The 21,354-nt window shown below is 41.1% G+C and overlaps 1 protein-coding gene and 1 long non-coding RNA gene across 2 annotated transcripts; both read right to left on the reverse strand.

Moving 5' to 3' along the window:
• Positions 1-3,796: 3,796 nt before the first annotated feature.
• Positions 3,797-14,815, reverse strand: LOC120721645 (ephrin-B2a-like). The gene is made up of 5 exons (XM_040012139.1): positions 14,423-14,815; positions 13,480-13,763; positions 12,213-12,305; positions 5,250-5,366; positions 3,797-4,358 (listed from the first exon to the last, which is right to left on the reverse strand). The coding sequence occupies exons 1-5, from the start codon at positions 14,782-14,784 to the stop codon at positions 4,006-4,008; spliced, it is 1,209 nt and encodes a 402-aa protein (XP_039868073.1). The 5' UTR covers positions 14,785-14,815; the 3' UTR covers positions 3,797-4,005.
• A 3,139-nt stretch (positions 14,816-17,954) lies between these two features.
• Positions 17,955-20,993, reverse strand: LOC120720903. Its single transcript, XR_005693089.1, has 2 exons — positions 19,563-20,993; positions 17,955-18,950 (listed from the first exon to the last, which is right to left on the reverse strand). It is a non-coding gene; the product is annotated as an uncharacterized LOC120720903 (long non-coding RNA).
• Between the last annotated feature and the right edge of the window lie 361 nt (positions 20,994-21,354).

The following is a 21,354-nucleotide window of genomic DNA, read 5'->3' on the forward strand; positions in this document are numbered from 1 at the left end:
ACTGTGTTTACTGGTATATTTACTGAAACAGTAAACCTTTTCACACCTTCTTCTACCACTGCAGCTTTAACATTCAAATGAGGCTTTTGTTCATAAAGTAAACATGCAAATGCAGTTAAATAAATGACAAAGAACTCCTTATACAAAGAAGCTCAATCAACATAGAAACAAGTGACAAAGCCAGTCAGCTTTGAAAACTTTCAAATTTGACACTCCTTTTGGCTCATTAGCCTCACTGGGACTAAAGAAAATTATAAAGTTTGAAGCAAATTAAAATGATTTTCACCTTTCAGAGCAAAGTGCTAAAGATTTATCGCAGCTCATTGTCACTTTGTTTCTTACTATTCTTTTCTTTTTAATTGCTTGAAGGCACATGTGCTTGTGTTTGAAGGGTGTATATTCTGCTGCTGCAGCATGGGGTTTGTTTTTTTCCAGCATTTCTTCAAAAACCTTTTAAACTGCACACATGCATGTGAGCGCAGTACAGTATAAAAGCTGGCCAGCAGAGGGAACTAGCAAATTAAAAACTGTACCATAATGACATGATTTGCTGCTTAACTGTAAGAGGAAACTGTAACCACTTCCTATCCCTGGAGTTTCTCTTCATTTTGCATCCCAAAGTAAACGAATGAATTCATGCCCACAAGATTATTACAACTTGAAAATTCCAGCTATTCACTATGAAGCTCGAGCCTTTGAGCTGTACTGGAGAAGAAAAAATGTAAGTTGTGCATGTTTTAGTCCAGTTTTTCTGGCGGTGTGTTTGTGTGCATTAGAGCTTTAATTCTCTCTGTAAACTGGAAACATTTGAAACCAGAATAGCTGCTCCTCTCCACCTCTCTGAGCACATGGTGGGACACACTGTGGGAGTGCGATCGCTCAGTCATGACCCCCAACCCCCCACACAAAGCCAGTTCCTCTGCATATGGAAGTGAGGTGGGGGGTGGGTGGACACAAGGCGGTTGTAGACCTCACATCGTCCCATGGGGTCAGATAAAAGCTTACGACTCTCCTTAAACGACCCACCCCCACCACCACCCCTGCTCCTAGCTCTGCACTCTTTGCACAAATAATAGTTAAAGATTTATTAAGGCATCAGCACACTCTTCATATCACACATCATCATTTTTTGATAGAGGCATAGGAAAAATGCTTTAAGCATTAAGGAATGGGGCTGTGTTGGTGTAATATAAATTCTTAGAGGAGACCTCACCGATAGAAACTTACAGCACCACGCTGCCACCACTTGTCCTACTAAAGCCTGTATCGAGATCCAAACATCCCCTCTGATGCATGGACACTTTAAGGCCTCTTCTTTCCAAAATGGCCTACCAGAGCCAAAGCCCCGCCCACAACAGGGGCCATAAGCACAGGGGCCTCTGTTTTTTGTTCTTCCCATAGAAGCCTGACCACCATTGTCTCGGCGTGACCCTGAGGTCAGCTGAACTCACCTCGCCCAACCACGGCCCATTCAGCTGCGGAGCTTCACACAGGACAAAAACATCTCTAAAAAGCGAGCATCGCTTCATGCGAGGAGGGGGGTGGCGGTGAAGGGACACATGGACAGACGACGGCCACGCTCTGCAGTGTGTCAGATTCACAAGCTGAGCCGTGTTATTTCTGTTTTTAAGTCTCCGGATCATGTAGTTCAAGCCGAGGTATGAATCAGATGCGATCCAGTGCAGCGTGGCTTATAACGTTATAGTCCGGCAGATAGTCAGGATGATATCCCCATCAAGTACGAGTGGTTTAGACCACGCTGAGTCTATTAAAGAAGTCAATTATAGAAAGTTATAATGAAGTTATATTTGACACGTTTTCTATTAATTCACCCTCTGATAGTTTAAATACACATCTTGCCGGAGGGGAAATTAAATTTTGCTGCAGGAAAAGAATGAGGCCGTCCACGCCTGTCATCTGCAGGCCTTCATTAAAGTGTGTGTATCGAGCCAAATATAAGTGGTGCAGTAAGGAGGTTTCTTTTGACAAAATACTCCATATTTTATCAAAAAACCCACATTATATGAAAAGCATGATATGTATTTATTTATTTGTTTGTTTTTTTACTGAAGAGAAAAGCAGATGGTGAATGGATCAAGATGTTGATACTCACGCTGGTATTGGTATTAGATCGATACTCGTGGATTAAGATCAATGCTTTGTTTCTGTCCTCTAAGTTCAGCATGTAGCCTGACACATTCAGATTCCACGTCTTAAAAAAACATTTCAAAATATATGAAAGGCTGAAAGGTGTGATGGCACGCAGCTCTCTCTGCATAAGCTGCATCAGTATCAGAAATGCCAGCCCTGTATTGACTTGGTATCAGATTGATACTAAAATCTGCAGTACTGCACAGCGCTGATAGAGAACCTGTTTAATTTTAGCTCGAGCCTCTAGCATGGCATCGTGCTTTCAGAGACAACGGTGTCCCCGGTGGAGGGGAAGCTCATGGAAGTTGGCAGGTTGAAAATGTGCAGCATGATGTGGCTGAAGGAGCATGAAACATGTTCACAAATCGATGCTTCGCACGGCGCCACGGGAGAGACGAGAGTCACAATTGAATGTTGAGTGTTTTTTTTTTTTTAATAAACACGTTTTCTTTTTGTTACAGATCATTTCGTAGCTCGGGGATATTACGCAAAACTGCCGACCTGTTATTAACCCTGAGGGGAAACTGGTAGAGAGTAAGTGTTAGTGTTAGGTGCTTGTTTTCCCTTTTGGCTTTAACATTTAGGCTCTTTTTATTTTTTCTTTAGAGCCCTACTCATACCATTAAAGTTTCTAATTGTTAACTCTAATTCTACAGCCATCTCTTCAGTTTCCAGTAAACTACATCTAACTCTAGTTTCTATGATGTCATTTTTGTCTATTCAACCTTAAAACATGTTTTTTAAAAAAAAAAAAAAAAAAACGATGGTGTTTACCCCAGAGTGAAAGTCAGTTTCCCAGGAGCACCATTAGAGGTTTAATGATGAGAAAAGCTCAGAGCCTAATTTCATTCATCCAGCACCTCCCCCTGAAAGCCACTCAGAGAGCAGCTTAAGGTTAAACTTAACTTTACCAAGGCAACTGTTTGCAGCAAAGCATGATGTAGGGCAAAGACAGCTGTCTGCTAATCTAAGGGTGGCTCGATCAGCTTGCATGTCCATCAGCGTGAGTGTGTCTGATAAATAAAGAGCTGTAAGTGTTGAATTGGGTGGATTTAGTTTAGTGTAAAAGCACTGAGTGATCAATAAGACTAGAAAAGCTCTGTTAAGGCGATGGAGTCTATAAAAGTACTTGAAGTATAACTGAGTGGTTATATTTAACAGGTCGGAGTGCTGTTGTATTCACGGTGTAATATTAGTATCTAACCACATACATCACCCTTTTGTTCATTTACAACACTTCACCTTTGGGAAACTGAAGACACTTACTTTATTTTACGGTGTCCTAAAAGTAAGTTAAACACCTTTTCCCTCTAAACTGATGTTCACACGTGATTGAATCCTTAAGTAGAAACAGATCACAAAGACTGGGCGAGGAGTCCCTTGAAACACTTTCATTTTAATAAAATCCACAAAATCATGACTTTCATTTCGGTTCAAACAAAGTCAACACATTTCGGCTGTGAAAAACCTCAAAGTGCTCATGAATTTAATGCTCTGCAGTGCAGTTTTTAAGCTTTTTCCCCTCTTTTCCTTAAACCAATTCATCAATAAATTAATATTAAATACACATTTACTGTACATCTAAAGCTGCCACGTGTTGGTGGCAGTAATAAAGAATTTCTTATAAATACATCCCTCCCCCATTTCCAAGCATATCTGACAAAAAACAAACTGGATACAACTACCAATGATATGTTAAGACCCCAGTTTGCTGTCTGATTGTCTTGTCACTTGTCACTCTCGCTCTTTATCTGTATTTTTTTTGGACCGCGCACAGCTCTCAGATTGTCCTCAGTAACTGAGATTCATGATTACCTTCATATCAGCAGAGAAGTGTCATCAGAGCAGCAAGCATTAGACTTTGTAGTAGATGTTGGTGGGACTCTGGGGCATTATCTCCTGAACTATGTACACAGGGGGCCCGTAGTCACTGCTCACGCGCTCAAAGTGACGGCAGATCATGCTGTCGGAAGCCCGCAGAGGAAAGACGACGTCGCTGCGTTCCGAGCCGTTGTTGTCGCTGCTGATGCTGTCCCGTTTCGGCACGCCCAAAGTGTTGAGGGACACGGAGGCGGACTGCTGCCCATCTGGGACGCAGCGACGGTGACGGTGCCTCCACAACACGGCCAACAGAACTATGATGACCACGAGCAGGACCACACAGCCAGAGACAACCCACGTGAAGAGTCCTGTCTCCGAGCCCACATCTGTCAGAAGATAGAAAAAGAAAATTTAAGGGGCAAGAGACACAAAGGTTTAAAAACAACTTCACTCACTTAATGCCCCGGCACGGCCTGATCAGTACATGTTAGCGTGAAAAATCTCAGCTGAAGCTGGACACAAGAGAATATGCTTCATCTTAAGTGTCACCCTGTTAGAAAACACAGGCCCTTTTTTTGGCACACGACCGACTCATGATCACTTGAGGTTTGAGTGCAAACTGGAGGACTCAGTGAAATGTCATTTTGATGAACAGTTTGCAGCATTGTTTTATCCTTCTGTCCGTCTGCGGAGTCACACGATGATCACGAAGTGGGTCAGAGCAGAATAAAAAGGCTGCTCAGACAATTTCAAATCCAGTCTTCTAAGGGTTGATGAGTTTGGTTTCTACCGATCGTTGTTAGCGACAACAAATTACACAAATCAACTCAAATATTTCAATCAAGAGCCAATATGTAGTTTAAATGTTGCCTTCATTTTGCTTTTTTATGAGCTAAAAAGACTATAATCACTTTCTAATGTTGTTTTATTGTTAGTTATTTACTACTGAGAGCATAAAAATGTATTCAATAAACTGCAATTTGTTCAGCAGTGTTGCTGAAGCTGCTCTACAGAAGAGTTTTGTCCCATGAGGACTGAAGCGAACACAAGAGTCCTGGGGTAGAAATTGCAAACAGACTTAATGGTTAATTAAAAATCTGTGAACATTATTGGGTTCTTTTGATATGTGTGGGAAACTCAACATTAATACACAAAAGGAAGGTAACTGAAAGGGCAGGTAAAGGTAAGGCTTGCACAGTCTGCTCCTGTGTGCTAGAAATGCCCATGATACTGCTGTACATGATTCCCCAGGCTGTATTTTTGGTTTGTCTTCATACCAGCTTTACTTTTTATATCCTCTTCTTTCGTGGAGGCGTCCTTGGCCTTGGACTTTGGTCGTGTAGGTGGGAATCTGGTGGGGGACTCCTGAAGTGTTGAAGGTGGATCTGAAGAGTCTGGAATAAAAACCACACAGACTGATATAAGCTGCAAACCTCACACCTTCCAGGTTACTGTAATGAGATTTATTGGTTCATTCAGAATCTAAATAAAGAGCTAATTTCTTTCTATTTGTTTATTGATTTCGGATCAACAGTCATTCAGATAAAAATGAATCACAAGACAAAGAGCGAAACTTGTTTTTTCTCAACGCAGCCAGACCACAGAAAGCTGGGTTTTGTGTCACAGCTGCGATTTTCTTTTTTTTTTTTCTTGACAGGAAAAGCATCACTAACATGTTCTCCTTTTTTCCCCACCCACTCACACATAACATATACATATGAGTGACAAATTAAAGGAAGAAAAACAGCATAAAATGTCTTACTAAGATGTTGCCAGAAAAACTTTAATGCTCTGGCTTTTCTGTGAAACTCTGCTGGAGGATTTTTCAAAAACTCTTTTTTTGGAGGATAAAGGTGCTGAGGGAGACCCAAACCACAGTAGCAACGCTACAGAGCCTCTAGATCAATACACTGTAAGGGTCGGTGGTACAGGTTTGCCCTTAATTTATCAGATGGAGCCATTTAAAAAAAAAATTCCCTCTGGTTTTTCCAGGGGGACTTTTCTGGAAAAAGACCAGCTGTCTCACAGTTACGGATTTTCCTCTGTGGTTCATTAGAAATGTGATCAAGTCCCTCTTCTCAGCTGTTTCTCTTTCCCTCTTTCTTTCTCCCCTTCTTTCCTCCAGTCAAGTCTGTCCCGTATTCAGCAAGTGAAAATAAAATAAACAATAAAAGGTGAATCAAATGGACCATCATGGCAAGGCTGGGATGGTCAATTTGGTAAAGTAAATCCGTTGGGCATCTTTCTTTGCCTTTAGACAATAATTCTGATGGCAAAAGAGCCAAACGGGACAGGCGCAAAAAAAAAAAAAAAAAAAAAAAAGTGATCAAGTCTGAGAATATAGAATTAAATGAGAATAATTAAGTAATAAAAAGAAACCCCGTCTTGTTTTTAATTAGTTATATTTCCCTTTATGATACTCTCTGTCAGTGAGAAGTAACTAAATCCATTCAATCAAGTACTTAAATACACTTTTGAGAAGTTTCAGCCACTTATGTATTGGGGCCGCCATCCTTACAAGTTACTATTAGGATGTTGGCTCCACGCTCTTCCACTTATCTAAGTCAGGGTCGCTGGAGCCAATCCCAGCTGTTAAGAGTTGCGAGAGGCAACAAGAGTCAGCGGATCTGAACCGACACCTTTCTTTCCTCTAAAAAACAAAGCACTGTTAAAAAGTCCTACTTCTGCTTTAAACTTCAATCAGGGTTCCTCCTGATTTACTCTTCATTACTCAGAGAATTAAAACGCTTCAGTGTCGTCCCAGGAAACCATAACAATGAGATCTTTCTATCTTAGTTTTCTCATAAACTCCCCATGAATGATCGCCATAGTCACCTGGTTTTGTCTTTAAGCCTACCCAGAACCAACTCTTTGTGAAAGGAAAGGAGATAACCCCATCACACAGCTCAGTTTGCATTGGTTACATCATTACTTTAAATTACACTTTTAGCATTAATTAAATAAACTTCAGAGATGCTGAAGTCATTAATGGACTGGAGATAAAGTGGATCATCTACTAAAGAGGAAGAAAAAAAAACAGAAGTGGATATCAGGCTGAGCAATACTTAATAAATCCATTTCATTTCACCATTGGTAGTAATGATAGGCAACCTTGAATGTGGACTGGCTTTGTCAGATTACAAAGCACACATTTTTCTTTATTTGACCTGAAAATGTCCATAGAGGTTACATATATATATATATATATATAACACCCAGCACGCCCCTGCGGGCGGTTTATCCTTCAGGCTCGGGTCCTCTACCAGAGGCCTGGGAGCTTGAGGGTCCTGCGCAGTATCTTAGCTGTTCCCAGGACTGCGCTCTTCTGGACAGAGATCTCCGATGTTATTCCCGGGATCTGCTGGAGCCACTCGCCTAGCTTGGGAGTCACCGCACCTAGTGCTCCGATTACCACGGGGACCACCGTTACCTTCACCCTCCACATCCTCTCGAGCTCTTCTCTGAGCCCTTGGTATTTCTCCAGCTTCTCGTGTTCCTTCTTCCTGATATTGCTGTCATTCGGAACCGCTACATCGATCACTACGGCCGTCTTCTTCTGTTTGTCTACCACCACTATGTCCGGTTGGTTAGCCACCACCATCTTGTCCGTCTGTATCTGGAAGTCCCACAGGATCTTAGCTCGGTCATTCTCCACCACCCTTGGGGGCATCTCCCATTTTGACCTCGGGACTTCCAGATTATACTCGGCACAGATGTTCCTGTACACTATGCCGGCCACCTGGTTATGGCGTTCCATGTATGCCTTGCCTGCTAGCATCTTGCACCCTGCTGTTATGTGCTGGATTGTCTCTGGGGCATCTTTACACAGCCTGCACCTGGGGTCTTGCCTGGTGTGATAGACCCCAGCCTCTATGGCTCTTGTACTCAGAGCTTGTTCTTGTGCTGCCATGATTAGTGCCTCTGTGCTGTCTTTCAGTCCAGCTTTGTCCAGCCACTGGTAGGATTTCTGGATATCAGCCACCTCCTCTATCTGCCGGTGGTACATACCGTGCAGGGGCCTGTCCTTCCATGATGGTTCCTCGTCTCCCTCCTCTTTCTTGGGTTTCTGCTGCCTGAGGTATTCACTGAGCACTCGGTCAGTTGGGGCCATCTTCCCAATGTATTCTTGGATGTTCGTTGTCTCATCCTGGACTGTGGTGCTGACACTCACCAGTCCCCGGCCCCCTTCCTTCCGCTTAGCGTACAGCCTCAGGGTGCTGGACTTGGGGTGAAACCCTCCATGCATGGTAAGGAGCTTTCTTGTCTTTATGTCAGTGGCTTCTATCTCCTCCTTTGGCCAGCCTATTAGCAGCTCGATAGCGTAGTGGTTAGACTACACGCCTTTAGAACAGAGGATCGCAAGTTCGATTCCTGCCTGGGGCGTCTGTATCCAGTAAGGGTCCTAAGGCTAGACCCCCTATGCTAAGTAAGCCTACCGCAGACATGAGCGAGACAGATAAATATGAAGGCATGCCGGCTCGGACGTCGCCCGGATCAACAAGGTCCGCGTCAGGTGTTGAGGAACCAGGGCACCCTGACGAAAAGTGGGCTACTGGAACAAGAAGGCATCGGTGGGCAAGAGATGAAAACAGGGCGTTGTTGGAATGCTACTACGCAAGTAACCCCGGCGGAAGGGGCTACATGAATAGGATGACGGACCTATGGATTCTTCGATATATATATATATATATATATTAGGGGTGCAACGATATTCGTATCGATATTGAACCGTTCGATACAGTGTTTTCGGTTCGGTACGCATATGTATCGAACAATACAAAATTTGTAATTTATTTTATCAACTTTCCTTCTGACGATGCTGTCTGTGTTGAGCGCTCAGTGAATCTGTGTTCGACTACTCCGCCTAGGCTGCACTGTCGAGCCTAGGCGGAGTAGTCGAACGCAGATTCACTGAGCGCTCAACACAGACAGCATCGTCAGAAGGAAGAGCGCAGGGCAAGCTAGCGAGACAGAAGTTAAGCTCTCCTTGTAACATGGACCCTCATTCAGATCTGGCGTTTGGAATTATTTTGGTTTTCATGTGACGTATGACCCTGAAGGTAAGCGAGTCATGGACTAAAGTAAAACAGTATGTTGGATGTGCCACGCAATGCTCAATTACATGGGTGGGAACTAGTGTGTTAGCGCAGTTAGCTCGTTAACGTGTTGGCCGTCTAGCCCCATGCACGGGGCGATCGGCGGTAGCTCGTTAACGGAGATTTGCCGTGTTGTGGCGTTAAGGTCATTTCAACGAGATTAACGCTGACAGCACTAGTGGGAACACAACGAATATGACTGCACATTTACGCCGACATCATCCTAGTGCAAAGACAAGTGGAAGCAGACAAAAACAACAAGCATGCTACTAACTTTAGCCGAGTCATTTAGACAGCTGTTAGCACATGATTCTCCTTATATATGTTTAATATGCTGCTGAGAATATAGCCCAGAAGAAGCGGATAGTATAGCTTTTATTTTGGAAAGAGACATTTCTCTGTAATAAACTCTCTTTTCCAAAGATGAGTGATTCCTCAATCAGATACAGGGCTCGCAATATCGCTAGCCCGACGTCCCGGGGCTAGGGATTTTTTTTCAGTCGGGCTACCAAAATCTATCGCTGCCCTGCCCGTAGGAAGGAAAAATATATGTCAATGCTTTTGCATTCTTTCAGAAATGTAGCTGGGTAATTATGTCATTGGCATCGGTGAGCCACTGTCAATATGTGACATATTGCAATCGCGTTTGAATTTGCGCTTGTTTTTTTTGCTTTCACTTTGCAATCGAGCGAACTGTGTATAGAGAGCGACAGCACTGATCTGTGAGTGATGATAATTTGTGCACCAATTCCTCTGACATCGTCTTATTAATCGTTAGCTTACTATGCAAACATGACAAGTGAAATCTCCCGCAGCTTAAACATGTGAGAGGTTGATCGCGCAGAGAATCGCTGAGCTTATGTGAGTGCGTGTATAAAAGCAGCAGGATATATATTTGACTACGATGACCTGGATGACTGAGAACCTTCACAGACAGATATATATTTTAGTTCTGCTGAGCCAAATAAGACAGGTCAGGGTGAAGAAGTGACAGCCAAAGAAAAGCTTACCACAAAACGGAGAAGTTATGACAAATCAGACTATAAGGCAAAAAGAAAGTGCAGCTTTATGGTTTCATGGACAAAATAATTTCTGTGGCTGCAATATGACGAGCTAAATAACCAGGGCTGCACATAAGTGGTCCGCAGGTGCGCATTCGCTGTCAAAATAAAAAACACGCACAAGGGTTAGGGTTAAATTTAAAAACTGTACTTTTGAGTTAAAATATATATTTATAATTTTAATAAATGACAAATTAAAAAGGCATGAACATTTTTTTTGTATCGAAAAAATATTGAACCGTGACACCAAAGTATCGAACCGAACCGTGAATTTTGTGTATCGTTGCACCCCTAATATATATATATATATATATATATATATATATCGATAAGAAAAGGCATCGCAGGTATGCTTTCTGGGGTATTCGGCTGCAACACGGGATCGATGCACAGAAGCCATTTTTAAGTGAATTTGTTACCCATCACATTATTCAGGGCTCCGTGTTTAGACCTTTCATCATGGTCAATAGCAACAAGGATTTGTCTACTTTTTCTTCTTAAAATAGTGTGAAAAAGGTTTATAAAGGACTCTTTCTTAATATCTGCATTGCTTTATTAGTAATTTATATTATTAAAAAGGAACTAAAGTCGTCTTTCACCAATAACCTCTCAGGTTTCTCAGCCTTCAAAAAGTGTAGTTCTTAATTTAAAATTTGGCAATTTATGGGATAATGTGCAAGCCTTCAAATGAACTGGGTTTAACAACAAACATAAAAGTATGGAAGCTTGTTTCTGCCACTGGGGGGAAAAACATTTGGAAAAAAAAAAGAACATCCATAAAGTCAAACATTTTAGTTCTCATCTCAAAAGTTTAACTCTGTAACTTGAAATTTCAAGGTTTTTCTCAGATGTTTGAGTTGGTACGTTGAAGTTTTTTAAAAGTTTCTTTTTTATTAAGTGGCAGAAAGAAGCTTCCACATACCAACATTAAAAAGTGACAGTTTAACGTCTAAATACAGGAAAGAAATATTGTGATCTTTGCTCAAACATAAAAATAAATACTAAAGTAAAAATGAAATGTTACACCTTAACTGGGACTACATGCACATTTGAGTGTTAGTTAGCTTAGTTTGAACAGCAGTCATTAAAGCTTCACTTCAGTGTCTCATTCATTCATCACTGATGTTCAAATTTCCTGCCAGCACATTTACTATGAACGTAAAAAATATGACAACACGATTAAACGTTCAATTTAAAAAGCACAACGTATAACTCAAAATCTGACGCTTCCAACGACTCGTCGTGACTTTTAATATATGCAGAAATTAAAACTCGATAACACCTAAAAATTGAACTTATTAATATTTGCTGTCGCTGTAAAAAAAGATGTGTTTACACCAGTAAACACAGCGGGAGAACAGCCCCATATTTCCAGTTATGATCAGTGGAGAAATGCACGAAATGCTGATTTTTTTTTTTTCATCTCCAACTCAAACTCCTGAATTATTTATGTAGATACCACTTCACATTTCAGAGGTCAAAAAAATAATATTTATTTTTTAGGCCTTTCATTTATTTAGCTTTTAAAGTTTCTGGAAAAACACACAGAAACAGCAGCTGTCATGTTTCTGTGATTATGTGGAGTTAAAGAAGCAAACAAGCACACTATAAACACTAGTTTCTTCATTTAGAGAGTATGGCTTGAAAATTGATAAATAGTGCGTCGACAGGTAGCGTACACCTGTGTGCCTGTTGTGTTTTAAAGAATGATGCATCCTCAAATTAAACCACCAGTTATTGTGATGTTAATATGACAAAAAAATAAATAAAATAAATACCACGGCAGTCTCAAATGATCACATGCATGATAATACCGGCTTTAAGCTGCTAGTGCTGGCTTAAATTAAGGATTTGGAATAATTCATGACAGAAATCTCTCTTCAAGAGAATTGATGGATGATCACAGGATTATGTGACCACTCAGTAATTCAAGTCTGGAGATGATATTATTGCTTTAAATATGACCTGAAATAAACAGCTGGTTCTATCTGTCAGATAACTACATGTGTATGTATATGTTTGTGTGTGTGTTCATGTCATCCACACATGCGCCGGCACAGACACGTGAAAGCAAAGCTCTTACTCTGGCCGACTCTCAGCACCAGCTTCATGGATTTGGTCCTGCACACCCCTCCATTAGTGTTATCCAGACCCTGCAGGAAGCCCGTGGAGGTGGCTGATAAACACAGGGAGGAGGCAAAAATTAAACACTTTTTTCTTCCCTTCCCCAAGTTTCGTGTAAATAATAAACGATTATCAGGGAATGCATAATTACGCGACGACTCCTTTGCAGACAAGTTGGGTCAGTTGCCAAAAGTTGCATCACTTATGCAACAAAATGCCACACATAGCACAAGCTGTGATGTTATAAACAGCAGATAATCACACATGTGAAAACACCACAGAAGCTACAGAAGATGCGGTGAGGGCTGAACCAAAAAGATACTCATTTTTTTAGTGTATATTCTTTAAAAAAAAACAAAAAAAAAAAGCTGTAATGCTCCCAAAATACTTAACCTCCAAAACATCTTGAAGAAAACCTGAACAGAGTGAGAGGATTTGTTGCAGCATGGTTGCATTAGTTGCTGTTAGGTGAAGCCAGCAAACTGGAAATTGAGTGTGATGTTGCTGAATGTACTAACCAGTGAACTGACTAAGCATTGCATCTCAAGATGCAACACGGGAAATGAGACGAATGGAGAATATTTTAGCAGCTATCCTTTTGAATCAATAACCAACACTCGCATGAGACACACACACACACACCAGGAACTCTCACTCACCCCTGTCATTCACACACATACTTGTTAGCAGCATTTAGGTCAGATAACAACATCTCGCAGGCTACAAGCCACGTTGCCATGTAAGCTCCCATCAAATCTGCCTGATGCTGTAAAAGCCTTCTGTGATTTGGGGCATGTAAGCCCTTGGAATCACACTGGCCTGCCAGAGCGAAGTGTGCTGTCAGAGCGTGGCGAGGTGGGTGAGGCTACATGGTCAGACTTGCTCTCTATCTCATGCATCACTTGCCTCTTAAGATGCTGGTTTAACCGACGGCAGTCCAATAACGAGGCCACGTTTTTTTGTGTGTGTGCGGGTTTTTTTTTTTACTTTGATTCTCACGCAAACTGACAAATTGAGAGGGAGCCAAGGATGATGGTGTCCTCTTTACCCAGAGAGAGAGAAGGAGAGAGGGCAGGGGAAGGAAAAAGGAATCAGCTTCTAGCCTGGATTTAAAGGCTGTTCCACCTGTAGGAACCAGCTGCTTTTTCCCCATCATACTGAGTTTAATTAGAACGTGTGCCACACGTTTGGCAGCCATGGCTTCAGACACAAAAAAAAACACTCACAGGTTATGTAATAGTCCTTCCCCTTGAGGAACTCCAGACCCCACAAGTTGGGGCTGAATTCCTGAAACTTGAACGTGAACTTTACATCACGGTTTGGTTTGTCGCAGTTCAGCAGAGGCGTGTCAGTCTGGTCAATGGTGCAGCTCTCCAGCTGACTTCGCGAGACCAGGAAGACTCTGTAGAACTCCTCCTTTCCCCCAGAGGAAGCATCTGCCCTGGGGCACACAATGTCCATCTTGTCCCCTATCTGTGGATACAGGATGAGACCCTGACCAGGAGTAAACCTGTGATAAAAGAGAGAAACACAACACTTTAAAAAAAACAACAACATAAAAATCCTCTTAAACCAGCAGAGACTGGAGCATCTTCACTTTATGCAATTCTCTGCTTGAACTTGATGGTTAATAAAGTGGCCACATTTTAACTTCAGTGATAAGAGTGTTTCAACAAGATCTTGCAGGTTTTCATTTGTTCACATCAGACCAGAAATTTGTCTTAGATTGCTTGTTTCGACTGAGGAACAAACCAAAAACCAAACAGCGCAGTCATAAAGGAAAAAAGATTAGGTGATCAATCATGAACTGGATCAACAGAATATTAGTCTACAGTAATCCCTGGAGCTATTTTTAAAGCTCCCCAATTCCATCGCTTCAGGGGATTTTTTTGTGTTATGTAAATATCTGAAGAGCACATGCAGAAATGTATTGGTTTCATCACCAGCTAATAACATGGAGAAGATAAAAAGTCATTAATTAATACAAATCATTCTGTTTAGTTTCAATTGGCACAGGAGAGGAGCTGGAGCCTGGCAGTGTTCGGTGCTTCTGTGTTATCAGTTACTTCTCAGTCATTATAAATCACTTCTGGAAAATGTCACTGAGCAGATTTCTGTCAGTCCACAGCAGAAAGTTGTATTGATCGCAAAACTGATTCCTCCACTTACTTGGCATTGGAGCTGCTCCAGTGGATAGACTCCAGAGTGATGGCGCGGCATGAGCAAGCGATGGCCAGCAGGAACAGGGCACCGCAGCTCCATGCGCTGCTCCCCATCCCAGGAAGAAATCGGAGACTGGCTACACGGAGGCTCGGTATCATAAACCGGCTACAATTTGCTGTCCCTGCATGTCTCCGGTTGCTCCAGGTGCGCGCAAAGGACACGTTCCCGAATGAAATCCCACCAAGTTGCGAGTTTTCCTCCTGCGGCTGTTTGAAATGTTCCACATTGTGCGTAATTGGCTGGAAAATTATTCGTGTGACGAGATCCGTGTACTGAGGACAGAGAGAGTGTGCAGCGTTTAAAGCCATCAGCTGACCAGTCCGCCCATACGGGCTCGTGCGTAAGAGAAAGCCGGGGCTGGTGGGCACATCGATTGGTGAATTTTTATTTATTTATTTATTTCACATTAACATACTGTACATTGCGTTACATGCACGAGCCATAAAAAAACGCATTTTTAAAAGCGTGTTCAACACATTTTGGGGAAATCCAAGTCTGGCTGTTTTCCAGACGATTAAATAATAATAATAAAAAATCCAGAAATTATTGCGCTTACTTTTCTCAGAAGCTAGAAGTTTCATAGTAACCACAGATCTTTATCTGTTTTTTCTTCTTCTTCTTCTCGAAAGTGGGTTTGGGAAATATTAAGGGTCTAAACCAGCTGTAAAACGGTTTGGAACTAATTTATATATTATAAGGACGTCATCTGTAGCGTTTAGTGTGTAGCGTTAGTCTTTTTTAGAAACATATTTGTGTCTTGTATGATTGACTATTTGTCACTATTTCAGGAGATCTACATTTAATTAAAGCTTTTTTACATTTTATTTTAATATTTTAATTGAATTTTTTTACTCCACCTTCTGTGGCCTGCTATGTGTTTACGTCACAGGCCATGAGGAATCTGGGGTAGCATATTAATTATAATGGTAATAATAATTAGCACATGGATACATTAATATTCTATAATAATAATAATAATAATAATAATAATAATAATAATAATAATAAACGCTGTTTAATTAATTAATTAGATTATCATACTGTTGATTGGCCAGGGGGCGTAGCTTGTGTTGATCTTGTGACATGATGTGTGCTTCCTGTCAGTCAGTCACAGAATGATTGTTGGGTTCTTAGCTTTAGGAACCTACTTATACAACACAAGAGCTCCACTAGACTAAATGAGGGTCCACCACCGGCTCTCATTAGCTCCTGTCCCTTAGGAAGCCTCAGAGGACGGGAGCAGAAGATGCTTTTTTGTAGGCTTGTAAAAACTGGTGTGAATATTTGTGACACATCCTGTCACACCAATAAGCCCTAGTGCAGCTCGTCTTGTGTGCTTAGTCCTCTAGAAACAGCAGTGATAACCTGGCATTGTTTGCTATGAACACTGAGAGAAAAAAGTCCCTAGAAAGCAAAAAGAAGAAAGAAAAATCATTGGTCTGTTAAAACTCAGTGTCTGATGGTAAGTGCGTGGCGTGTTTCTTCTGTTGCATGTTATAAAATGTGTGTTTTGTGTTTGAGGCACAGGCTATGACTTCTTCCTAATGTTGTAACAATGTGTATGTAGACGACCGCTTTTGATCTCAGAATCTTCACAGATCTGCATCTTTTGCCACTTCTCACGGTCACATCTGCATCACAAACATATGCTTGTATTATATCTTCATGCAGCTGTGTTTCTTAGATTTATAGTGTACATATTATTTATTTGTGCAATTTGCACTACTCCATATCTATTTTTTTAACAAAAGCTTCAAAGAAAAAATGGAAGCGCTCAAATTATTTTCTTGTTGTTGGGCTGCTCGTTCGGTGCAGTCCTGGAGAAAGAAATAGAAATACACCCGGTTCTATAGAACAGTTGTTCTAGGGGAACAGTGTTGCACATCTTAATGAAAAGTTAACACACAGACGGCCACAGTGCTCTGCAGCAAGCGAGAAATGATGCAAATGAGGGAAATCCACAGAGTGGACCAAACTAATGACTGTTTTTGATGACCAAATTGTTTCAGTGATGATCTATTCTTACCTGAAATGTATTCGTTTAACCTCAGAGCTTCTCCAAGTCTGCTAAACCAGACATCGTTATTGACTTATCTAAACACACACATCAAAGAGGGTTTTGGCCTTTTGCCAAAGGAAAATTACCAGGACTGTGACATAAATATCTTCAACCTGTACTTTTCTACAGCGGGCTTTAATTTACTCAAGTTTAAAACAATTTTTTTTGTTTAGAAAAAGGCCGAAAATACCAGGATAACGCATAAACTCCTTTTAACTAAGTTAACAGAGACGCCTTCTTATTACCATTATAATTAACCATATGTAGAGCAGAAGCTGTTCTGAGGCAGGAAAAACCCTGTTCTGTTTGTGTGTTTTACTTGTTGCCTTGCTCTGAGTTCATAGTTGAAGACATCTCTGCACTCAGAGAGACTTAGCGGTCGGTTTCATCTGACCTGTGAGTGTTTGAACCTGTGACCACGTTAAACCAAGAGGGCGGCCAGCCGGAGACCTCTCAGGCAATTAGAAGTTAGGATGAAAAGCAAAATGTGTCATTCTTAACTTGTCATCGAGTCTTTCCGTGTGTCTAACATGGCATTGCAGCATAATTGTTGATGACTGGCTGTTGATGTCCACATCTCTGCGAGCGTGTGGACTGTGGTGCGGCAGAAGTGAAACTCCGGCTTGGTGGGGACATTAATGGTAAAACCCTTTAGCACCAGCAGAGAAGATCTCAGCCACCGCCCCTCCTAACATCCACACGCAAATCGGGGATTTTTTCTCTTTCTTTAACAAAAAAAAGTCAGTTATGCAAGTCCTACCGAGAGAATGACATTTATCCTACAATCAAGTTTCTATTCTTCTCAGTGCACTATTTGCAGAATGAACCTCAGGACAAGAAAGTACTGGTTTGAAGGATCATGAACGTTGCGGTTCAGGGGAAACACTGATGTGGTGACGAGTAGAAAGGGTAAAGGAGTGAAAGCTGTGACTCACACTATCACCTCGAATGAACCTGCTGTATCCAGGATGTGCAGACTTTAATGAGGTCAGGACATAAAGATGACCACGAACTGCTAAAACAGATGTATTTCTACAGAACCTCGTGCAAATGAGTACAAGAAATCGCGCACATGGTGGATCTTCTTTAAAGTCATCTGTACGTTCTGCACCCGAGACTCTAATCCTCTGATTTTCAGGAGAGCCCGCGCTAATGACAAAGATTACACAGGACTTCTGTCACAGCTATGAAGCGCCACAAGTGACGTCTGAACTGCCCGGAGATGTCTGCATCTCTGTCGGGACATGACTGGGCTGTAAGTGTTCAAAGTGCAGGCAGCATCTTTCATATTTATAATTCATTTAAGCCTCAACATGAGAAAGCAGACTCTGAAATGTTTTTTCTCTCTCTCATGTAAACATTCAATTCATACAAGTCCAACTTTTCCTTTTCCTGAAACAAATTTAAGGCACACAAGTCTCACATGCTTTGTAATTGGTTTTATTTTCTTGTCATGCAACTTAGAGTAAATACACAACACAGCTTAAGCTATTTACAGTCCGTGTTAGCAAAATTTTCGGGATTTCTCAGCTTATCTGTGAAATCAACAGAAATATAAAAATGAACCTTTAACCGTTTAGTTTGTTTGATGAGAAACTGGCTTCCTCTTTCTCTTTAACCGCTGTCATCTCTAGCAGAGCTGATTCATCCGTAATTCTCACATTTTAAAATTGTACTTTTTCCACTTTTTACTGCATCCATGCACCTGTAAATACACTGTAACAGCAAAGTAGTAAGGTGGAAATTATTCTTTTAGTTGGTAGTTTTGTGGAGAGCTCAACAGGACTCACTGGAAACATTAAGGTGTTAGGCTAAAAGTCAGAGAAGCAGAGAAGAGCACTGACTCTTTAAACTCAGATGTAACATTGTGCCAAGGCAGAATTTAAAGAAATTGTGGGTTCCTCAAAGATTCGATGAGCCATATGCAAAAACAGAGAATTGTGATTAGAGAATTTGGTTTTTTTCTTTCTGTACTACTTCATATATAATACAACAGGAACTGCAGCTATTTCATATTTCCTTGCAGGTGTCGCTGCACCGCTGCACAAAATGCTCCCAACGGGCACCAAACTGACAACCCTGGAGTTATAACCATTTAGACAGCTTAAATTACAGCCAGTGACAAAGAGCATGTGCTTGACTGAACGGTTATTCCCCTGCAGCTTCGCTCTGTGCCTGCAGATGCGTCATATTCCTCAGTGTCATGATGACTCCTCTTTTTCGTCGTAGCAGTGGCCTTCAGCTTTTTTTGTCCTGTGAGATCTCCCAAAGTGAAGCTAATGCTAACATGTTAGGTGTCTGTTAATAAGAACAACCCCTATCACGATTAGCATTAACCTCAACCTGGGACCATGCTTGAAGGCTCCCGTGCTTTACTCCCATGCTTACCTCAATGTCGGCAGTGTTGAAGGTGTCCTGCAGGGGGTGACAGACAGTCTGATTAGAGAGCATTTATACACTCCAGCTGCAATGTTTCCTTCACTACAGAAGCTACAAAGCGGCACAACACTGTGACTTTGTGGAAATCTCGATTTTAGCTGCAAATTTTAAAGATTTAAGAGGCTCTGCTTTACGTTCTTTCTCATTCTCTCTCATAATTAAAAAATACTTCAAAATGAGGCTTTAAGGCAGAAGGACTGTGCTGATAGTTCAATTCTGATTATTCTTACTCCATTAGTTGGAAATCAAACATATAAACTGATCACTGCCCTCAACACTGAGCTCTTTTCCCCTCTTAAGTTTGACATTCAGTTAAATTGAACTAAATGTCATAATCTCATGTGTATGACCCTCTAAATTCTTTGTCTGTACCTGAACTGGGCTTTAAAAGACCAGGTGTGGCACAGCTGGAAGTAAAGTTATGTATCTGCCGTAACTCCCCAGAGACACCGCGAGCAGCAACAGGATGTAGCAGGTGCTGTTATGTTGACTTTGGTTAAGAATCAAGATACTAATCTTGGTTAACAGGAAGCAAGTGTAAGTTTGTGTGTGTCTGTTTGTTATAGTGGTAGTTATGAAGCTACTGACCTGTCTCAGCAATGACAAAACACTTCCTCAGCAACCGGTCTCTCTCTCTCTCTCAGTTTCTCTCTTTGTCCTTCCTCGCTTAGCTCTTCGCTCTCCTCAGTTTCCTTTCCTCCCCTCTGTCTGACTCGCTTGTTTGCTCTTGTGTAAGTGTAAACCAACTAGTGGGTATTCTTGACTTTTATAGGTGTGCATGACTCATGTAAAATCCCCTTTGCTATGAGTATGACTATTAAAAGACAAGAGAATCACATAATACTTTTCTGAAAGTTGCCATTTATCTGTTATGTAAATGCTGCCTACATTGGATGAATATGTGTCGATATATATTTTTTTTTTAGGATTTCAAGCATTTACTTATTATTATGTGCACTGTGAGGATAGCAGTAAAGGCTAACACAAGCATGATGGCAGTTTTACCTTCTTCAGTCTAAATTTAAATACATATTTGAGTCACAAACCTGAAGAGGTTGAATAAGGACACCGAAATAATTGGTGATTTTTTTTTCCTAGAAAAATTAAACTGAAGCTGATAGCAGCTGGGGTAAAAACCAATAATTATTTATTTCATGTTCTCGAATACCTTTTTTAGGGCTCTTTATGTCTGGTTTGAGGTAACTTTACTCACTTTTTCAGAGTGTCTACACTTTGTGCTAGGGGCAGTGTACAGTGCTAAAGAGCTAACTGTATGCTAATAGACTGACAAGCAGCTCTGTTCATTATGTTAGCATGCTAACAGCTGCCAGTTACTTCACAAAGTGACGCTTTAAAAAAAGAAAAAGAAAGGAAAGAAAAACAGAAAAAGAAGTCATATGATCTTTAAAATTTACCTAAAAGGAACTCATGAAAACAAGTTTAAAGGAATCCTTTCAATAACTGTGGTGGAACTTCCCTTAAGATCACAATCATCAACTGAGTGGAATGGTAGGGAAAAGGCAAAAAAAAAAAAATCACCATTCATCATCTGTGAACCATGAATTTTACATTTCCCAGTGCTGGCGGCCTTTTGATTTCATCACTGGGGCCCTGATGTAAGTTACTAAAAAAACAAAATAAAACCCTAAATGTTGACTTCATGCTGTCACTACAGGAGACGTTGAAAATAAGTTTTCCCAAGGGACAACAATGAGAAAATGGGACTGCCATGGCCACACCAATAAGATGAACTCAGTTCTGTTTCTTTTTATCTCTTTATAAACTGCCACTGGTGAAATTACATGCTATAATTAGGCAGTGGAAACATGACATAAGCATGGTAAAAACACCAACATTCTTAGACGTTAACTGTTTTAGTTACATCTTCAACATTATGGTTTATTTTTAGCACAGACTTACACCTGCTGATGTACAACACAATGCAAAAACACCATTACAATATCAGTTCTTGGCTCATTTCAGTCACATGAACGTTTCTGCCTATCAGATTTGGGCAGCCGTAAGTTGTAACACCTGTCGTATTTCAGCTCCAGTCTATCCAAGCATGCAGGTACCAGTGTGAACAATCACTTTCTGTTGTCCCTTTCACTGAGTGCATTGCTGCCAGCTCTTTCATATCTCAAACTCTTTTGCTATCCCACACACAAAGATGATTAACTGGACTCTGTCGCAGACATTACAGCCAAGGGGAGAGTCAGAATTGTCAGATTTGTTCTCGATCAGTGTTGTCAGTGTTGGGGAGTAACGGAATACATGTACCGCCGTTACGTATTTAAAATACAAAATATGAGTAACTGTATTCCGTTACAGCTACCGTTTAAAAAGGTGGTATTTAGAATACAGTTACTTTGTTGAAATA

The sequence above is a fragment of the Simochromis diagramma genome, unplaced genomic scaffold (assembly GCF_900408965.1).
Source record: "Simochromis diagramma unplaced genomic scaffold, fSimDia1.1 OVJJ01000603.1, whole genome shotgun sequence".
In the NCBI taxonomy this organism is placed as follows: Eukaryota; Metazoa; Chordata; class Actinopteri; order Cichliformes; family Cichlidae; genus Simochromis; species Simochromis diagramma.